This window comes from Nyctibius grandis, chromosome 1, assembly GCF_013368605.1.
Source record: "Nyctibius grandis isolate bNycGra1 chromosome 1, bNycGra1.pri, whole genome shotgun sequence".
NCBI lineage: Eukaryota > Metazoa > Chordata > Aves > Nyctibiiformes > Nyctibiidae > Nyctibius > Nyctibius grandis.
The window spans coordinates 72,447,506-72,466,068 of NC_090658.1; the positions used below are offsets into that span (position 1 = coordinate 72,447,506).

Here is an 18,563-nt window from a genome sequence, read left to right on the forward strand (position 1 = left end):
CCCAGCTCCATCCCGTTAGCTTATTTTGGGAGGTGTTGGGCAACCGCACAGCGAGCAGTGGCAGCTGTTGGGGGCACGCTGGCCTATGGCTCCCGGCTGCACCTTCCTCTCTTTCCGGCACTCCCTGCTCTAGGTAAGCGCGGGAAGGCAGGTAAGACCCACAGGCCAACTCTCAACCACTTTAGACCCTTTTAAGGCATCAGGGCTAGTGACCAAAACGCGACGGCGACCCAGGCAGCCAGCACGAGGCTGCCGTTCTGCCAGGGGAGCCCGGAGGCCCCGCAGGGGGCTGTGACCAGCGAGGCCGCCGCCGGCCTGGGCCAGCCAGCACCTGCAGCGGGGCGCGGGGGCCGCAGCAGGGCCGCTCCGGGCGGACCAGCCCCGCTTCCAGTCACAAGCTCAGGGACAGCGGGCCAGGGCCGGGGCCGAGGCCGAGGCCGGGCCCAGGGCCTGGGGTGGGGGCGTGCCGTCCGCGAGCTCCCCGCGGAGCCGCCCGGTGCCGTCCCGTCCTCCTCCGGAAATGACGTTGCGGCTGCCGTCAGAGCAGGCGGAAGCGCCATCGGGAGCAGTAAACAACCCCGTCGAGCGCCCGCGGCCGCCGCGCTTCCATCTTTGAGGAGCCGGAGCCCGCCGCGGACCATGGGCGGCGTCCTGGGCCTCTGCTCTATGGCGAGCTGGGTAAGGTGGGGGCGGGCGGCGCGGTGGTTCCCTGCCCCTCCTTGCCCGTCGCAGGCCCGGAGCCGGCCGCCGGTGCTTCCCCCCCACCCCGGGCCTCGCCCCTCGCCTCTGCGGGCCTTTGTCTGCTAGGGGCGAGGGCGGCCGTGGCCCTGCCTTGCCGCCACCTCCGGCGCGGGGAGGCTGCGGGCCCCCTCCCCGTTCCCACCCAGACTTTCTCCGCCCCGAGCGGCCGCCGTCCCCGCGCCTGCGGGGCAGGGCTCTCTTCCCGGCGGGCTGGAGCAGGCGGGCCGTGGGCTGCGTACCCGCGGCGGTCTCCCTTCTCGGGCTTCTCCGGGGGCTCCGCAGGGATCTGCCGAAGCCGTGTGGCTGGGGCGATGGGGAGCTTCGTACTTGCTCAGACAGGCCGGCCTGCTGCGCTGCCGGTCGCTGCTTAGTCCGCGTTACTGTGGGGCAGGCGTTACTGTGTCCGCCGAAATTCCCCCTCCCCAAAGCAGTAAAGGAGTCAAAAATCTAATTAAATGCTTATGAAATTCGGCGTTTCTTTCGGGAAAAGTAAACCTCGCGTATTTCCCTGATCCTAATGATTGTATTTAATTTCTCTTTCTTACGGCTTTGTCTTGAGCAGCGCCACCCTTTGTAGCATCTTTGTCGTATCGAGGCATCGTTTTCTCACTGCATAGTGGTTTGTGGTGATGTGTCACCATCATGCTGAGCATTGTCAGGTGATTTCCTTAATGGGAAACAGTAGTTTGAGATGATTTTAAAACTGTTTGCGCTATGCATAAAAAGTCAGTAGAAGTCGGTAGAGACCCTCCATGGCAGTCCTCTTCTCAGTTGAGGCATTGCTGCCTTATCCTTAAGTGATACGTCTTTCCAGCTCTAGTCCCTGTGCAAATAGACACAATCGGGTGGATTGTGACTCTTTAGACATTTGGGTTAAAAATGTCAGTTGGGTTGTGAAAACCTGAATTTTCCATACCAAAAATATCGTACCATACTTGGATTAAATGAAATTACTTGTATTTAAACGTGAGTTCATACACACGATCTAATGGTCTATCAAAACCTCATACTGATTCAAACTCCTGTCTTTTGTGCTATCAATATATATAAGCTTTGGTTCTTCTAGTAGAGAGTGATAATTAGAGAGATGATACTTAACTCCTTAATCTCCTGTACAAATTCTGTGAAATTATCATAGAAGTGGTAAATCTGTATGAGCTAGGCTTCCGGGCTGATATGTCTGTAAATAAGAGCCTAGAGCACTGATAATATCGTGCTAACGGAGTACTGTCAATGTTTGTTTTGCTTTAATTAACATTTTAAACACTACTTGATGGATTAGCTAGTTAGGCTTTAATTACTGGCTGAATATAGTTAACTTTAACATTTTTAATTATTGTCAAATGCTAAGTGACAGTATAACTATAGGTTTTAATTCAAATACTTGAGTTAATATATACTGCATTTTCAAGTGCATAGACAGCACTTCTGATAACTGGCTGGTGTTTGTAGTGCGTGAAGAATCCCTGTACACTTGTTCTTGGTTTTGGATGTTTGTTTCTGTACAAAGAAATTCAGCTAATGATCTTTTAGATAAAATTACTTACATGAGCCTCTTGATTAAGTCAGATTTACTGTGGGTAATTAACCTCCATCTCTTCCTTTAAAGTGCCCAAACAAATCAGAGGGATTTTTTGGGGGTGGAGTGTTTTGTTTTGCCCCCACCCCTCCCCCGCCCCGCCCCGTGGCTTTGAAGTGCTTTCTTTTCACATATAAAACCACAGCTAATCAGCACTTAAAGCCTATACAGTAGTTCCTGTAGGAGAATCTGCAGTGGTCTCTAAGGGTATGTTAGTGTACACACCATTCGTGGCTCTGACCGAGAAACAAACTGTGAGGGTGAGGTAGCAGGGGAGCCAGATGTAGTGGTGTTTGTGCTAGTGCAGACTGTGCCATGGCCAGAAAAACTGCTCCTCTTTTGTCTGGGAAGACGCTGCTGCTGTTATTGCTTCAGCTGTAGCTTCTCTGCAAGGCCGTGCGTTGTGCTGTGCAGAGCTGCTCTGGGTACCTCACCTCGGCATCCAGCCTTACACCTCTGTTGCTTCTGGATTTTTTGTGTGATGTTACTGCTGGTTGTAGCTCTGCCCTACTGTGCCCTGGTCAGGTGGTGTTTCAGTTCAGCGTTTTTAAGAGCAAAGATGAGCCTGTCGGAGATGGGGGTGGGATGGATGGAAGGCCTGAAGAGCACTGTTGTCTCACCAAAAGTCTTCTGATCCTGACGACCTAGATTGGTCAAGCAGTGCTGTTTTCACTAATCTGGGTCTTGCCTCTATTGCACTGTTCTTGGAAATAGCTCAGCTGCTGCTTCCCTCACTTTAATATTCTCTATCAAGGCAAATACCTTGATTGAATCAGTTCCTTTAAGCATATGAGTGGGGATGATGTAGCTAAAACCTGACTAGGCCTGGTGGGGGGCTTAGTGTTTTTGCAAATATTTAATTCACTATATAATCAGTTAGTCGTTACCCCAGTGAGAAGATTATGTTTGATATTAAAAACTTGTTCTGTGTGCATCAGGGGCAGTGACACGTGACTTTCAGTGGTTTTGTGGGGGTTTTCTCTCTCCTGCAATACTCATCTTGTTATGTGTTCGTCTTGCAATTTCTGCTGCCCTAGAGTATGAAGTGACTAGTTTAACAGGCATGAATTAACTTGTCTGCCCAGCTGGCTGCTCCCAGAATGAGTGTGTGGGTCATATTTTTTTTTTTATTTTGCCTCAGTGGACACCACCAAGCTGCTTATTTTTCTCAAAAACATGCAGGGTTGCGAGTTGATTGGTAGGTCCAAAAGCTGCTGGATGGCAATAGGTTTTATGCAGTTGTGACTTAGTAACTGTTGTCTGAGCTTCCTTATGAAAACAAGCTCAAAACTAAATGTAGAGTAACTCTTTGTCTGCATCTATGACTAAACTGGGCTTCACCTGGGGAGTTAATATTAAGCTTTGATCTGTGTAGTAGTACCTTACTGTTTGTACTGTAGTATTTTTCGTAGGAGGTGTGCTCTGAATTGAGGAAGAAAGTGACACAAACTGTCCTTGTCTCCTCTGCTGATAAACTCAATTCCTTGGGCAAAATGCTCTTTGCTCACTGTTTTTTTTTGAAGTCTGTTACTTGTTAGAAGTGTTTTTGCCAGTAGTATAATATTATTGTATTGGAATGGTATAGATTTTATTCTGTCTTGCTAAAAGAAAGAGGGACTTGGACTGTAATGTGATTGATTCATTGCGGAAGTGGCCAACATATAAATAGTATCAGTTACCAATAGATGCCTCTTGTTTGGAGATGTGCATGATCACAGCTTGTAAGGAGGAGCTGTTTGGAGGCAAAATGTTTTAAAAGTTGGTGTTGGAGCCCAGACGCTTAAATGAGGTATGTTGCCTTGGTAGGGCACATTGTTTATTAGTGAGGTGGAGAGAGTCATATTTATTTCAGCCACTGCAAGCCTCTTGTATCTCTAGAAACATCCAGCATACATGCATTCCTCTGTGTTCCCTGTGATGCACTCAGGAGGAAGCTGCTTGAATTACGTAGGCATTTAACAAACAGTTTAGCACAGGGATTCTCCAGAGCAGTGACTCTTACACCAGATGGTCCTTGCACCAAATTTTCTGCAGCAGATGAACCTTGGCTCATGTCCTGCTCTGTTAAATTCAACCTTTTATTCAATAATATATTTAAAAATATTGATGCAGACAGAATTAGTTCAAGAAAGTAATTTTTTGAGCAGAGAATAGAACTATTCTTCACTAGAAGGTTTATTTGTGTGTGAGGATGCAATAGTGTAATACATTAGTGCTATAATATCCTGATACATCCTAAGTCAGTATTTGCCATACATTTCCTGCTTACTAAGCATAGATGCCCCTAATGTAGTTGCTTGCAGTGATAGAACAGCCCAGGTTGGAAAGGACCTTGAAAGATCGTCTGGTCCAACCTTTTGTGGGAAGGGGAGCCTAGATGAGATGATCTAGCACCCTGTCCAGTCGCGTCTTGAAAACCTTCAGTGATGGAGGCTCTACCATGTCCCTGGGGAGATTGTTCCAGTGACTGATTGTTCTTATTGTAAAAAATTTTTCTTATGTATAGATGAAACCTCTCCCAGAATCAGCACGTTCATACTCTTTGTGCTATAATGATACTGAGTGGAGGAGGAGGTAAAAAAGGCCAACATAATGTCTTTTACATACTGAAATAGTTCTAATGAAAATCTACCTAGTTTCACTTTCTTAGCAAGGCAAACTTAATAGTGAAGTTTGCTAATTTAAAAATGATTCTGTAGCATAGTGGAGTGAAAATTCTTGTCTCTTTCATCCTGGAAAGGAACACAAGTACAAAAAGAATACAAGGAAGTTATTTTGTAGACCCAGTTTGTGGGTCCAGTGTGTGGGTCTGGTTGAACCTGTAAGAACAGATAATCTGAGCCTTTTCCCAAGGGCTTCTCAGGAGGCCGCCGAGAGCATTGTGGCAGTCTGTCTGCTCTCCCCTGCCAACCCTGGGGCCTTCCCCGCAGCGGCAGACTGCTGGCATTTTTGTTTGTCATATGACTAAACATTTAACAACTCTCTCTGACACATGCCAGTCATGCTGGATGATTGACATGCACTGGTCATGTGGCCGTGTAACTATTAATGTCCTTGTCTTCGATGCGGTGATTAACACCTGTGGCTTTTGTCACACGGCAGAGGTGTCCCTGCCTGCGTGCTGGGGAAGAAGCTGGGTTTTACCCCCCTTCAGTATCTTTGTCAGAGGTTTCGTGGTCTGTTGTGGCTCAGATAGGGCTGTGCTCGCTGGGTGACGTTGCCTTAGCTGAAAAATATGTGGCTGTTAACTGCTCTCTGTGTTATTGTCTTCTAGGCAAAATAATTTATTTGTAAACAGGAAAAAAACCTCCAACCCTCAAACACTTTGATTGTACCTTTCCTCTTTTGGCTTATGTTTACTTGTGGAATCTTGCCCTTCTTTGCTTCCTGAACTGTCATTCAGGAAGTGGCAGAAAATTGCAACGGGATTAAGTTCTTTGTAATTTCTTTTTATTCTCCCCCCAGTGAAATAGCACTATCTGCTCCCTGTCCTGCTTCCCACAATTTTCTATTTAAGAATTGAATACAGGTAACTTTTGTCCTAAATTGTTCCCTCGTAGTGTTACAACTGTACAGCATTCCTGTCCTATATTTGGCAGTGATGTTAATACGTGTACTCTGTGTTTGCTTTGTTCTTCCGGTTTGTAACTTTCCATTGCGTTAGTTAATTTTGCCAGCTGACAGAGAATTAGGTGATACATGAGTAGTTACTAAATACGCAGTAATTTGCAACCTAAGCTTTAGGCTATTTTACTGTTTTTATTATTTTATTGTTTGTGCTTCAGTAACAATTGTGGCCCTACTCTACGAGATACTGAAAACGTACCTAGACCCCTGTTGCACTCAAATTTTTTTTCTGCTTTGTATTTGTTTAATCTCTGCAGCTGTGGAAGGGAGCGTGTAGTTGTTAACTAGAAGCAATCCTTGCATCTCATTTAGCTGAAATGAAATAAAATTCAAGAGAACAAATAAGCCTGAATCCAGCCTTTATTTCCTCTGAATTGATAAATGATTACTTTTGACATAGTACTAATTTCACTATACAGTGGTGCATTAGGAAGTGGTGCCAAGATTGTTGTGGGGCTCTGTAGCGTGTCGCAGTGACTGAGCCTACACTAGTGATGAGATGCATAGGATGAGTCATTTTCCATTGTAACGTCTGATGATCTACACAGCCTGATGAAATATTGAAATCTAGCAATGCAAAACTTTAAATAATTTTGTTTATGTTCTGTCTCTCTGTCAGATACCATGCTTATGTGGAAGTGCCCCGTGCCTGCTCTGCCGATGCTGCCCCAGTGGAAACAACTCCACCATAACCCGGCTGATTTATGCATTCTTTTTACTTCTTGGCGTGAGCGTTGCCTGTGTGATGCTAATACCAGGCATGGAAGAGCAGCTGAAGAAGGTCAGGTTACTTCTTTGCTAACATGTTTGGTAGAACAAATGTCACAGATAATTGTAAAAGACATCTTGAAAGCATGGGTTTTATTTGGAAATACGTAATTGTGCTGCCATCTGTGCTTAACAGTCACTGTTAATTTGATTGTAGATCAAATAAACAAAAACTTGTGGGACAGTTACTGCATAGATGAAAAGCAGTATTTAGAAATAAAGTTGCACCTCTTCTTCAATAGCTCAGAACAGAAAAAATAAAATCTAGTATCAAACAAGAAAATGTGATTTATGTATGTAGAGTTTCAAATTTTGTATTATTAAGATGCTTGTATTTGTGGCACTTGATTGATTTTGATTGCTGTTAATAAAATAATGAAAAATAACCACAATCTAAGATGTCTTCTAGTTTCGTTGTGCTGTACTAGTTAAAATTCTATTTTAAAGTCTGCAAATGTGTAACAAAAATATTTTTCACTAATGATAGTAGCATATTTTTCACTAAGGATATTAGGAAGTGCTTATAGGATTTTACAGTTGATTATTTATATGAAGATACGATAGTGCACGTAAAATGACAGAGTGATAATTTGAGTTATAGGAGAGCTTATAGATTCACTGAACTCGGGTTGTACTTGCTTTGGTTCTGTTAGTCTTTGTTTTGCTGTCTTTAATTTTTTTTCTAGTGGATGGTAACTTCTGTTAGGCATGCTTTTGATTTTCTTCCCCCCCAAGTGATTCAAATGTAAATGTTTATTTCGGTGTGGTATAGTAACCACGCTAGAGCTTCAGTGAGAGCCATTTTAGTCACCTAGGAAATAAAATTACAGCCTTCTGGAATGTGATTTGTCTTCAAAAAGATGTTGCTCATGAGCTGGTAGTGACTGGAAAGGATATTCTCAGCTGTTTCATATGGAAGTTACAGATACTTCTAATTGATTGTGATGTTACTTTTTTGGGGGAGGCAGTTTCTGTTTCAAAGAGATGTAAGCAGGCTGCTTTCTCCTAGCCGTGTCCTGGACTTGATAGTAACTGTCAAGTCAAATTTACCAAATCCCAGATCTTTTATTTATCTCCTGATTCAGATCAACAAGTGAAAATTGCATTTCTTTGAGAAATTCTGAAATTGGTAATAACAAAAAAACCCCACTGTTAATAAGATTTATTTTTGGTTTTGTTTAGAATTTGCCTACACAGGATTTTCTTCCTTGAATGTGGTTAATATTCTGGTTGGACTGTAACTAACAATACAGCCTTTCAGTATCATATTTTCTAGCAATGTTAATAGTTGCATAATGTTACAATATTAACAGGAGGCCTTTTACAGATCACTGAAGTATTTTGTATTTATCACAGATTCCTGGATTTTGTGATGGAGGGATGGGAACAACTATTCCTGGCGTGCACGGCCACGTAAATTGCGATGTACTAGTTGGTTACAAAGCCGTGTACCGTGTGTGCTTCGGTATGGCTATGTTCTTCCTTCTCTTCTCCTTATTGATGATCAAAGTGAAGAGCAGCAACGATCCAAGAGCAGCGGTGCACAATGGGTAAGATACAGAAATGAGAACTGAGATGGGCGATGTGTGTGCGTATGAGATAGAGCTACTGTGAAAATAAAGCCTGTGGCTGACCACGCCGGTCAAATTTACTGTTCCACAAACAAAGAACTTCATAGGTAGATAGAGGAGTGGTGTTGTAGTAGAGGGCATTCAAAGTTACTTGAGTTCTTAGACGTGACATATTAGTTTTTGTAAGAGGAAAAGATACACAGGTGGCTGTCACTTTTCGGAGCCTGAACTGTGACAATGGATAATCTGTCCAGAGGTTTCCCAAGATTAGAGATTCTGCTTTTGTCCAAAGATGACAAAATTCAGAGTTGAATAATGGTACTAAGTTTCATTCCACTGAGATTTTTTCAACAAATAGATTAAAAAGCCTCATCTGTCCTCTAAGAATTACATTCCTCTTAACTTTGATGTTTGTAAGGGCCTGCTCTTTTCTGAACAGTTTTATATTAAAGATTATAATAGTTTTATATATCTCTCTATATATAGATACATAACATATCTCTTCCCCTTCGGCTGTCTTTTCTTCAGTCTCCCCTCTGCGTAAAGAGTGAGTTATGTATTTAGTTTCTGAGCTTACCAGCAATTTTTTCTTGTGTATTTCATTATAGTTAGGATTATCAGAGGGAAGATCATAGTGGAATTTCAGCGTGTGGGTTGACACAAGTGGTAGTTTTCATCCAGGCTCAGCCTCTGTGTAACGTAGCTTCTTGAACCAGGGAGATGTAGATTTTTGTAGCAGGGCATGGCACTAAAAGGCATAAAACCATTTATGGTGCATAGTCGTCGTGGTCGCAGTGGTTGCTTAGACTACTGCTTTTTCAAGATGATGATATTTAACGGAAGCTATGAACAGCTAAGCCATAAAAATGAAGAAGTAATTTTATTTTATATTCAGTATAAGAAGATTAAACATTTCTAGCATAAGATGAGAAAAAACTTCAGATGATTTCTGTAGGGGAAAAGAAAATAATTAAGACTGAGCAGAATATTGCTTTGTTTACTTCTTTTTTTTTTGTTTTGGTCAGAAAACAAAGAAGAAAAAGAGGCCAGGTACAGTATTAAGATGCGTTAGCAGCAGTAACTCAGTTCAGCCTTTCCCTCCACCCTGCTTTGTTCAGGAGAGTGTACTTGTTACAAGCAAAAAGAACGTGGTTCAGGGACATTCTGTATCAACACTTTGTGTTTTGTTTTTTTTTTTTTTTTACAATAAAAGACACCTTTTACATGACGTGGAATCTTTTTACCTAAAACCGCTTCTTAAGTGTTTGGGATCTTCTTGATGCCTTTATCTGGGGTTGTGCTCTGCAGTACAAATTTTGGTACTAGTTATGCAAGCCATAGCAATTTAGTCGTCTTAGACTGTCTAGTGTCAGCACTAGGATAAAATGAACTGAGACTCGTTAGCTGTTACTGGTAAAATATTTAATGTTACTTCCAACACTTCTGTAATAACTAGTTGCTTCAGTAGTATGCATTACAGGTAGCTTTATGAAAAGCATGGCTTTTGAGTTTTGAAATTGTATATATCTTCAGTAATATTTTGCAGTGTAATCTTTCTGTCAGTGATTTGAAATACTCAGAATATTAGGTTTTCTCATTTGCGTGTACTAACTTTTTCATACTTGCATGCAAGTTAAGCCCAGTAGTGTGGTCCAGTGCCGATGTTCACCGCCTTTGCTTTTGTAACAGCAGTCAGAATGGTTTCTTGCCTCAGGTTAATAATAATAACAATAATAGAAAAAAACAGTTGTAATGTATTCACAGGACTGCTGCTGGCTTGCACAGAATGCATAGCAACTGTAGGTGTTACTTCAGATGAGCATTGTTCTCGGCTGTCATGCACATTATATGGGAAGAGTGTTAAGATCCTTTGAAGTCTGGAATTTGAGATGACATTTGTACAAACTTGAACCAGTTCTTATTTTTATAATTGAGAATGACATTGATTTAAGAAAAATCAAATTCCACACATGGATTCAAAAACTAGTTTTAGTGGGGTATGTATTACACTGTAAATGTTATAAGTTAGTTCAGCTTTCAGACTGGGTTTAGTTACTTCTCTGTATCCCAGCAAATTAGTTCATTTTCCCCATATTCTGCATTTCTGTCTTCTCACATAGTTCTTCTCCACACAATTGGAATTTACTCCCCTGGTCACCATCACCTGGCTGTAACAGCCAGGAGAGATTAAACTAGTTCAAAGTATGCGAAAAAATGGGAAGGGATAGAAAACTTGAAAACCGTGCAAGCGTTTGACATTGCGGGGGTGTGGTACATGTCTTTGAGCTATATTCAGTTTTGAAGTACATGTATATGGTACCATGCCTATATTTGGAGCTGCCTGTCACTGTGATCAGAAAAAATAGTCTTCACCTTCTTGCAGTTTTGTTGGCATAACTTTTTGATTTGAACTTCCCTACACAGGGTTATATTTGTACACAGTTTTTATTTGGGGTGAGTTTGGTGGAATCCTCGGTGGAAGGTATTTCCTTTTCTGCGTTCTAGGAAACATCTGATCTGTTTTGTTTGTCCATGAGTGCATGTCTTTTGCTGGGAAAAAAATCAGATTCTACTGCACTGGAACAGGGACTTAGAATTTGATTGTGTCATTTCTGTGAAGGATAAATCCTTTGCTTTTGTTGTTGTGATAAATCCTCATCAGGTGTAGGCCTAAGGAGTCTGAAGTTAGGTGGGAAGAATCCAGGCTTTGTACATCTCTCTTGTAGGAAATATGGAGGCAGCTCAATGGTCTCACTGCCCTAGTTAAAAACCTTCTAAAAAAAACCCCTCACGGTTATATTCTACCCTAGCTTCTGGGAAATGTGTCAAACTCTAGCACAGTTTAAGCATAACTTTCTGGAGACCCAAAATCTTGGAAAGATAGATTTTTGTTGTACTTCAAAAGACATGAGTTAAGAATGAGTGAATTAAAAGTCACCTCTTCAAGGATGTGCATTTTGTGTACGTTTGAGTTTTTGTGAATTAGATCAGACTTCAGCAGTTGCCTGACTTTTTTTTTTTCTTTTTGAATTTCCCTTTAGATTCTGGTTCTTTAAATTTGCAACAGCACTTGCAATTAGTGTTGGAGCTTTCTTCATACCAGAGGGACCGTTTACAACTGGTAAGGGAATATTGTCTTCCCCTGTATCATGGTGCCGTCATAACTGGTTTTAAACCAAAACTAAGTGCATGCTGATGTCTTACAGTTTTTATTGTATCTGTGTAACTATAGCATTTTCCTGTGTTTAGAGATACTAAGACAGGGTGGTAAATTATCTATGATTCTGAACTGGTTTTGTTTTATTTTTCTTTTAGTGTGGTTTTATGTAGGTATGGCTGGAGCGTTCTGCTTTATTCTTATTCAGCTGGTCTTGCTTATTGACTTTGCCCACTCCTGGAATGAATCTTGGGTTGAAAAAATGGAGGAAGGAAACTCAAGATGCTGGTATGCAGGTAAAGGACAGTACTACAATCAAGTTTTAAATTTCATTTAGTGAATAAGTTATTCACTAAGTAATGCATTTCACCAGAGTGCAGAAGGGCTGCTTTGTGCGTAAGTGTCATTTTCTCAGATGGTGTCGTTCAGCTCCGTTGTCTTGCTGTCAAGTTAAGCAAGGATGGGACAGGGAAAGGGGCAGCAGCCTCTGAGGAATAAGATCTAATCCCTGGGAGCAGGGCATCAGTTTGTGATAGCAGGGAAGTGGCAATTGTAGGTTTTGGGGGGTTTTTTCAGCCACAGGCTTTGTTACACCTTAGCACTGATTAAAAATTAACTAGCCGGTTACTGCTTCATGTTGAGCATAAGCATCTCAAATAATTGTTTTTTCTTTCTGTCTGACAGTCGGTCATTCTTCGAAGGTATATGCTGAGTGAAAGGCCAAGATAGTGAAGGAGAGTACAAGTCATCTCACTAGATAAATGATATGTTAATTTTAATAATGTGTTTCAGATGTGATAATTTAGGTGTTTCAAAAGAGCACAGCCTGTCTTCATGCAATGGCCACTTCACTCTTTAGTGCTTTTAATAAGATGGAATTTGGAAATAAGATTTTGTCTTTCCTTCTATTGGAGAAGTAGTTCTTCTGTTTCTTTTTTAAGCTTTTAGCCAAAGTGTATGTAGTATAACTGTATTCCTTCATACTTGCTCTTCTTGGTTGCTGTTAGGGCACTGGAGAATCAAGTATTGCTTCAGGCTTCCCATTTATTGTGTTCTTTCTTTTTAACACCTCAGAGAATTGAGAGGAACTTATTTCCTTTACAGTTCAGTGCCCGGAGCTGCTCTCTAATTCTGCCATTGTACACTGTATCCAAAACCTGATAATCATGGAATATTATTTCGTTTTTAATACTCTCCATTATTAACCAGTTTAACTCCATTTTTGTCTCTTTTCACAGCTCTGCTGTCAGCTACAGCTGTCAATTACCTGCTGTCTCTAGTAGCCGTTGTCTTGTTTTATGTTTATTACACTCATCCAGAAGGTTGTTCTGAAAACAAGACATTTATCAGCGTTAATATGCTGCTGTGTATTGGTGCTTCTGTAATGTCAATTCTGCCGAAGATTCAGGTATAGTTTTAATTCCGTTATCTTCTGTTTTTTTCTGTATTATCAGTCCCAGAAACCTATAATATAATCATGCCTGAGATCTTTTAATTGCCTAACTTTGCTGTTTCTTGACTTCTTCATATAGGAATCTCAGCCAAGATCAGGTTTGCTGCAGTCTTCTGTGATCACAATTTATACAATGTATTTGACTTGGTCAGCTATGACCAATGAACCAGGTAAGCGTAGTAGCAATATATGGCTTTTTTGGATATCCAGTTGAGCAGTAAATTGTATCTTCACCTTTTTGCAAGGCAATATTAGAATGAGGTACTATAATGCATGCAAGTTAGAGGCAGGACTCATTAGTTTGTGTTCTCTCCCCACACCCCAACTTTCTCTAATAATACTGAACGAATAGTTCTTCCAAAGACAACGTGTTTTTTCACTTGCTCTTATGTTTATCATATGGAAGAATTGATACCCATTATTGGCAGGATTTCAGTATTCTAAAGCTTAGATTTTGCAGATTACCACAACTCTTCCAAGCTGTGTGAAAGGTTCATCTCCCTACCAAGTTTCAAGTTTCTTACCTGATGACTGAGATGCTACTGATGATATTTTTCTAACTGAGGATTTAAAAAAAATGTATTAATAAATGTTTTCAGTGTTCCTTGTGTCTGAAAACAGCTGAGCATCTCTTAAAAAAATCAGACATTCTGGTGATTAAAATAAACTGCCAAATATTGATTTTGCTGTTTTTAGTTGGGTCTGTGGCCCTTTTATCTTAATTAGGGACAATCTTCTGTGATTCTGTGTAGCAGCATACATGTGAGTTATATCTAATTCCTGCAGTAATTATGGGGAAATAAGATTGTCTGCTACTTCTCAGCTGTTTCTTCTGTGTTATTTGTGGATGCTGTGGGTTGGGAACTGTAGATAATATGAAGCTGACTTTGTAGCATTCTTCTCCAACTCTGAGATGACTCTGGTACCCCATCTATAGACTGTATGGTTGTCAAACTTGGTTTCTAGTGGTAGAATTTCTGGAACTTAACATGCAGGCGTTTTTATTTTGTTGCATCTAATTATATGAGATGAAAGAGTAAAGCAGTTGATGCATATCTTACATAAGTTTAAAATCCTTTATCTGCTCAAGAGACAGATTTTTATGCCACATATTGTCATTTGCCTGCTTTAGAGAGACTCAATAGGCTAAAATTAGATTCAAAGCTTTTTTACTTCAAGACCCGTCATGGTCACAAAGTTCCTTTCTATTACTGTGCATTCAGTGTGGAAATGTACTATTAAATATTTGTTCTGTTCTTGTTTTGTGTAAGTTCTAATGTGATTTCCCCCACAGACAGGCGTTGTAACCCAGGTTTGCTGAGCATCATCGGTTACAACAGCACCACCATTCCAACCCAAGGTCAGGTAGTTCAGTGGTGGGATGCACAAGGAATTGTAGGACTGGTTTTGTTTTTGCTGTGTGTTCTCTATTCAAGGTAAGATTCCTTTAAAAAAAATTCCTGTTAACTTGTATGACTTCTCATCGTCAGCTACTAAATTGTGTTTATTTGGGTAACTGTACTGTGTCCTTTCCTGTCACATACAGCATCCGGACATCCAACAACAGCCAAGTTAACAAGCTGATGCTGACCAGTAATGAGTCAACGCTGATAGAGGATGGAATGCCCAGGAGTGACGGCTCCCTTGATGATGGAGATGATGTTCACCGAGCCATAGATAATGAGAGGGATGGAGTTACTTACAGTTACTCCTTCTTCCATTTCATGCTTTTCCTGGCCTCACTGTATATCATGATGACGCTTACCAACTGGTACAGGTATTTGCATTTGATACTATGTTGTGCTAATAATGAGCATACAAGATGCTCTCTTTAGCTGGACAAGGGGGCATAAGTTGTGTGGTATGAGGAATGTAGGTCCTGAATGGGGCTTCTCAAGGGAAGTACACTGGTTGATCTATATTAAGTGAATTGTGCTTGAAAATAGAAGTAGCCAGCCTTGTTCACAAGTGCCTATTGTGTTTTCTAGGATAATTCTCGTGATTGATTGGGCTGCTGAAATACGTCTTGTGGAAGTGAACAGGATAGAGTCTTAAATTTTATAACAACTAAAAATAAGTAAACACCAGGCCCGTGTCTGGTACAGAGAGCTGGGAAAAGGAGAGGTAGGACACATTATATCAGCAGGTGGAGGGAGGTGATCCTTCACATCTACTTGGCACTGGTGACACCACACCTGGAGTGTTGGGTCCAGTCTTGGGCTCTGCAGTACAATGCAGACATGGACAGAGTGGAGAGAGTCCAGCAAAGGGCGACAAAGATGATGAAGGGACTAGAGCATCTCTCATACGAGGAAAGGCTGGGAGAGCTGTGACTGGTCAGCCTGGAGAAAGGAAGGCTTAGGGGGGTTCTTGACAATGTATATAAATACCTGAAGGGAGAGTGTAAAGAGGATGGAGCCAGCTCATTTCAGTGGTGCCCGGTGACAGGACCAGAGGCAATGGGCACACACTGGAGCACACGAGGTTCCCTGTGAACATCAGGAGACACATTTGCATTGTAAGGGTGACTGAGCACTGGCACAGGTTGCTCAGGGAGGTTGTGGAGTCTCCATCCTTGGAGATATTCAAAAGCTGTCTGGGCATAGTCCGGGGCAACCTGCTCTAGGTGTCCCTGCTTGAGCAGGGGATTGGACTAGATGACCTCCAGAGGTCCCTTCCAACCCCAGCCATTCTGTGACAGGGTCTGTAGCAGACGGAAATTAGGTTGTCTGCTCCCTGAAAAAATGCACACAATGAAATAGTTCTCCTATGTGTGAATTGTTACTCAGGTGGTCTTTCCGCTATGTGCATTTGCTAATATGATGTTAACAGCTTGAGCAGATGTTCTTCAGAATTTTAAAAAAAAAATTACTGTCTTTAATAATTTTTAGAGCACAATTTGTATGAAAATATCAACACTAGAAAGGGGATTTCTTCAAAAGTTACTCTTAATAGATAGTCCTGCTGTGGATGTGATTTGTGGCCATGCTTGGGTCAATATGACATCAAGAGTATTAATTCTTCTAGGTGTTGTCTTTTGGCAAGGTAAAATGCATTATTTGTATCTATAAATGCTGTCCATTTCCTGCATTTTCACAGATCTGCTTTAGAGATTCCTGATCATTCCTGCTTCTTGACAGCTCTTACTAAATATTTTTTGGGCTGCTGTTGCTTTCTGTCTTTCCTGTGACACCAACTTAACAAATGGTGTTCTTGTGCAGATTGGTGTGAACTGCGTGGAAGGAGAAGGGTAGAGATGTCCTTTGAGGTGTGGAGCTGAAGGGAAAATGATCTGCTGTGAAAATAGTGTTGAAGAGTGCCTTGCTACACAAGTATGTCATACTGAAACAAAACCTGCAAATTTTTCTTTTCTTTCACAGTCCGGATTCTTCTTATGAGACAATGACCAGCAAATGGCCGTCTGTCTGGGTGAAGATATCTTCCAGCTGGATTGGCATCGTGCTGTACGTGTGGACTCTGGTTGCTCCGCTGGTTCTTACAAACCGTGACTTTGACTAGGCTGTGCTGCTCTCTGGGGAGGTTGTGTTAGCTTCACCGTGTCCCTGAAAAAAACAGTATTCCAGATAATAGTGCAGTTGTAAATACGTGCGTGCGTGTGTTATCCACGTAGTATACCCCGCTTTATTCTGCATGGTTACCTTGAATCATGTCTTTTGTCATTTCACTAAATCACTTTTTCTAGCTGAGCTCAGTGACAATTCCCATAATGGCCTGGTTTAGGCCAAACCAGGACAATGGTATTCATAGGATTACTCCTAGATTTGAGTGCTTCGGGAGCATTAGATGTAAGATCAAGACCTTTTGGAAGTAAGTTTTTTTTTTTTCCCCTCAATTGCATTAAATAATTGTAGGAAAAAAAGTGCAAGTGTTAATTAGGGTAACGAGACAGTGTTAGATCAGGCTTTGCCAGCAAAGGAGGGGCTGCCTTTGATAATCCCTGTTGCCTTGATTCTGAAGTAAGTCTTGAGTAAGCATGGCTAGGCTTGAAATGGTGCACACTGGGAGTTTGCTGGACACCGTGCAGCATTCTGGCACTAACAGCCTGACCGTTTCCCGTATGGAGGGCAGTGATACACCTGTAGCACAGATGTTAAATGGGGAAACTTGCACCTGAAGCTGCAGGAGGAGCTGGTGTCCTCCTGGGTGGGTGCTGGTGGGTCCAATGTGTCCCATTGCAGACAGGAGGACAGGCACCCTGGGGGAAAGCATCCTGGTATCAGATGCTCAGAAGCATGTTTTTAAGGCACCTGTTTACAGTGTGCATCTATGTATTATTATTTTTTTTAAAGTAGTTTCAACGGGATAAGCTGTGCGTGTATTTATTGCTGTTCTGTGTGCTGCTTGCTTTCTCGGCTAGGCTACAATCACAGTGTTTGCAAGGAGCCGAGTGGTGAAAACTCTTAAGTCCTTTAGAGGGATTTTTTAGTATTGTGGTTAAAAAAGAAATGGAAGAAAAGGAGCGCTGAAATTACAGTCAAGGAGGCTTGCATTAACTGAGGCTTCAACAAGTGTGTTTCTTAATATATTTGGGGCTCTAAATTTTGAAATCTTTTAATGTATTAGGTATTTTGCTTGTTGTCCATTGCCAGAGATGGACTTGAGCCTAGAAAGTCTAAATTTAGGCATGAGGTAAGATATAAATCTGTTTGATTAAAGTACTGTATAGTTCCTGTGCAGTTCTGGAATCTTAAATGCTTCTGTGCTTGCTGCCTTGTAACTGAAGTATGTAAGCTGCGTTATTTATATCTCTCTTACTTGCTGCAGTTTGAGACTGAGCAGCCCTGACTGGGAGTGACCCTAGAGCCTTCAGCAGATGTCATGCAGAATCTGTTGCTGTGGTGTTATGCTGTTACTTCCTGTTGCTAATTATTCTCTAAGCTTTCATTTAATTCTACACCTAAACACTGACATTTACTGCAGAAGTCTGATGTGCCAGTCAAACTTGAGATGGTAATGGAAGGATCAGTAAAGGCTTGTAATAATTTGGAATATGTTGTTACCTTATTAATAAATAAATTTGGATGAAGATGCTCAATGACTTTTGCTGTCTCATACTACTGCCAAATGTGGATGGTGTCTGGCTTTGTACTGTAGTCCCTTCTTCTGTTCCTGGGATGTCTTATAGCACTTGTCATCTGAGAAGTGACAGCTGCCAGTGCTGCACAGTGCACCTGAGGCTGGCAGGTCCTGGCTCTTCGGGAGGTCACATGTTACCCCTTGGGTGAAGCTGTCTGACAGGTCTTCTCTGTGCCCTTTGCAGCCATCTCTCTGAAAACACCAATGTGCTTCACACATGTAACTGTTCCTGCTGCATCAGCTACTGCTTTGTACTGCGCCCGTGTGTGTTGCGTCTGGCTAAGACACCGCAATACCAGCTTTAATACAGCAGTTCCCAACTCCTGTAACAAATAACTAGTCACTGGATGAGGAAGATGAACAGACAGCTGTCTCTGTCGAGTCAGCTCCTTGTACAAGTTGAGACTACTTGTTTAAAAAAGAAAAAAAAAAAGGCAATGTTGAGGGCAGTGCCAGAGTTGTGGAAGGTGTTTTTCCTGTTGCATCTATGAAGTTAGCTACTAAAAGGCAGTTTTTTTCCCTTCCCTGAAGCATCTTACACACTGGAGCCCCTCAAAAACTCCGTCTACA

The 18,563-nt window shown here is 41.9% G+C and overlaps 1 protein-coding gene across 1 annotated transcript; it reads left to right on the top strand.

Moving 5' to 3' along the window:
- Positions 1 to 542: 542 nt before the first annotated feature.
- SERINC1 (serine incorporator 1) lies at positions 543 to 17,684 on the top strand. The gene is made up of 10 exons (XM_068410074.1): positions 543 to 678; positions 6,567 to 6,728; positions 8,072 to 8,265; positions 11,328 to 11,407; positions 11,602 to 11,739; positions 12,682 to 12,851; positions 12,976 to 13,066; positions 14,191 to 14,332; positions 14,443 to 14,673; positions 16,277 to 17,684. The coding sequence occupies exons 1-10, from the start codon at positions 640 to 642 to the stop codon at positions 16,413 to 16,415; spliced, it is 1,386 nt and encodes a 461-aa protein (XP_068266175.1). The 5' UTR covers positions 543 to 639; the 3' UTR covers positions 16,416 to 17,684.
- The last annotated feature ends 879 nt before the right edge of the window (positions 17,685 to 18,563 follow it).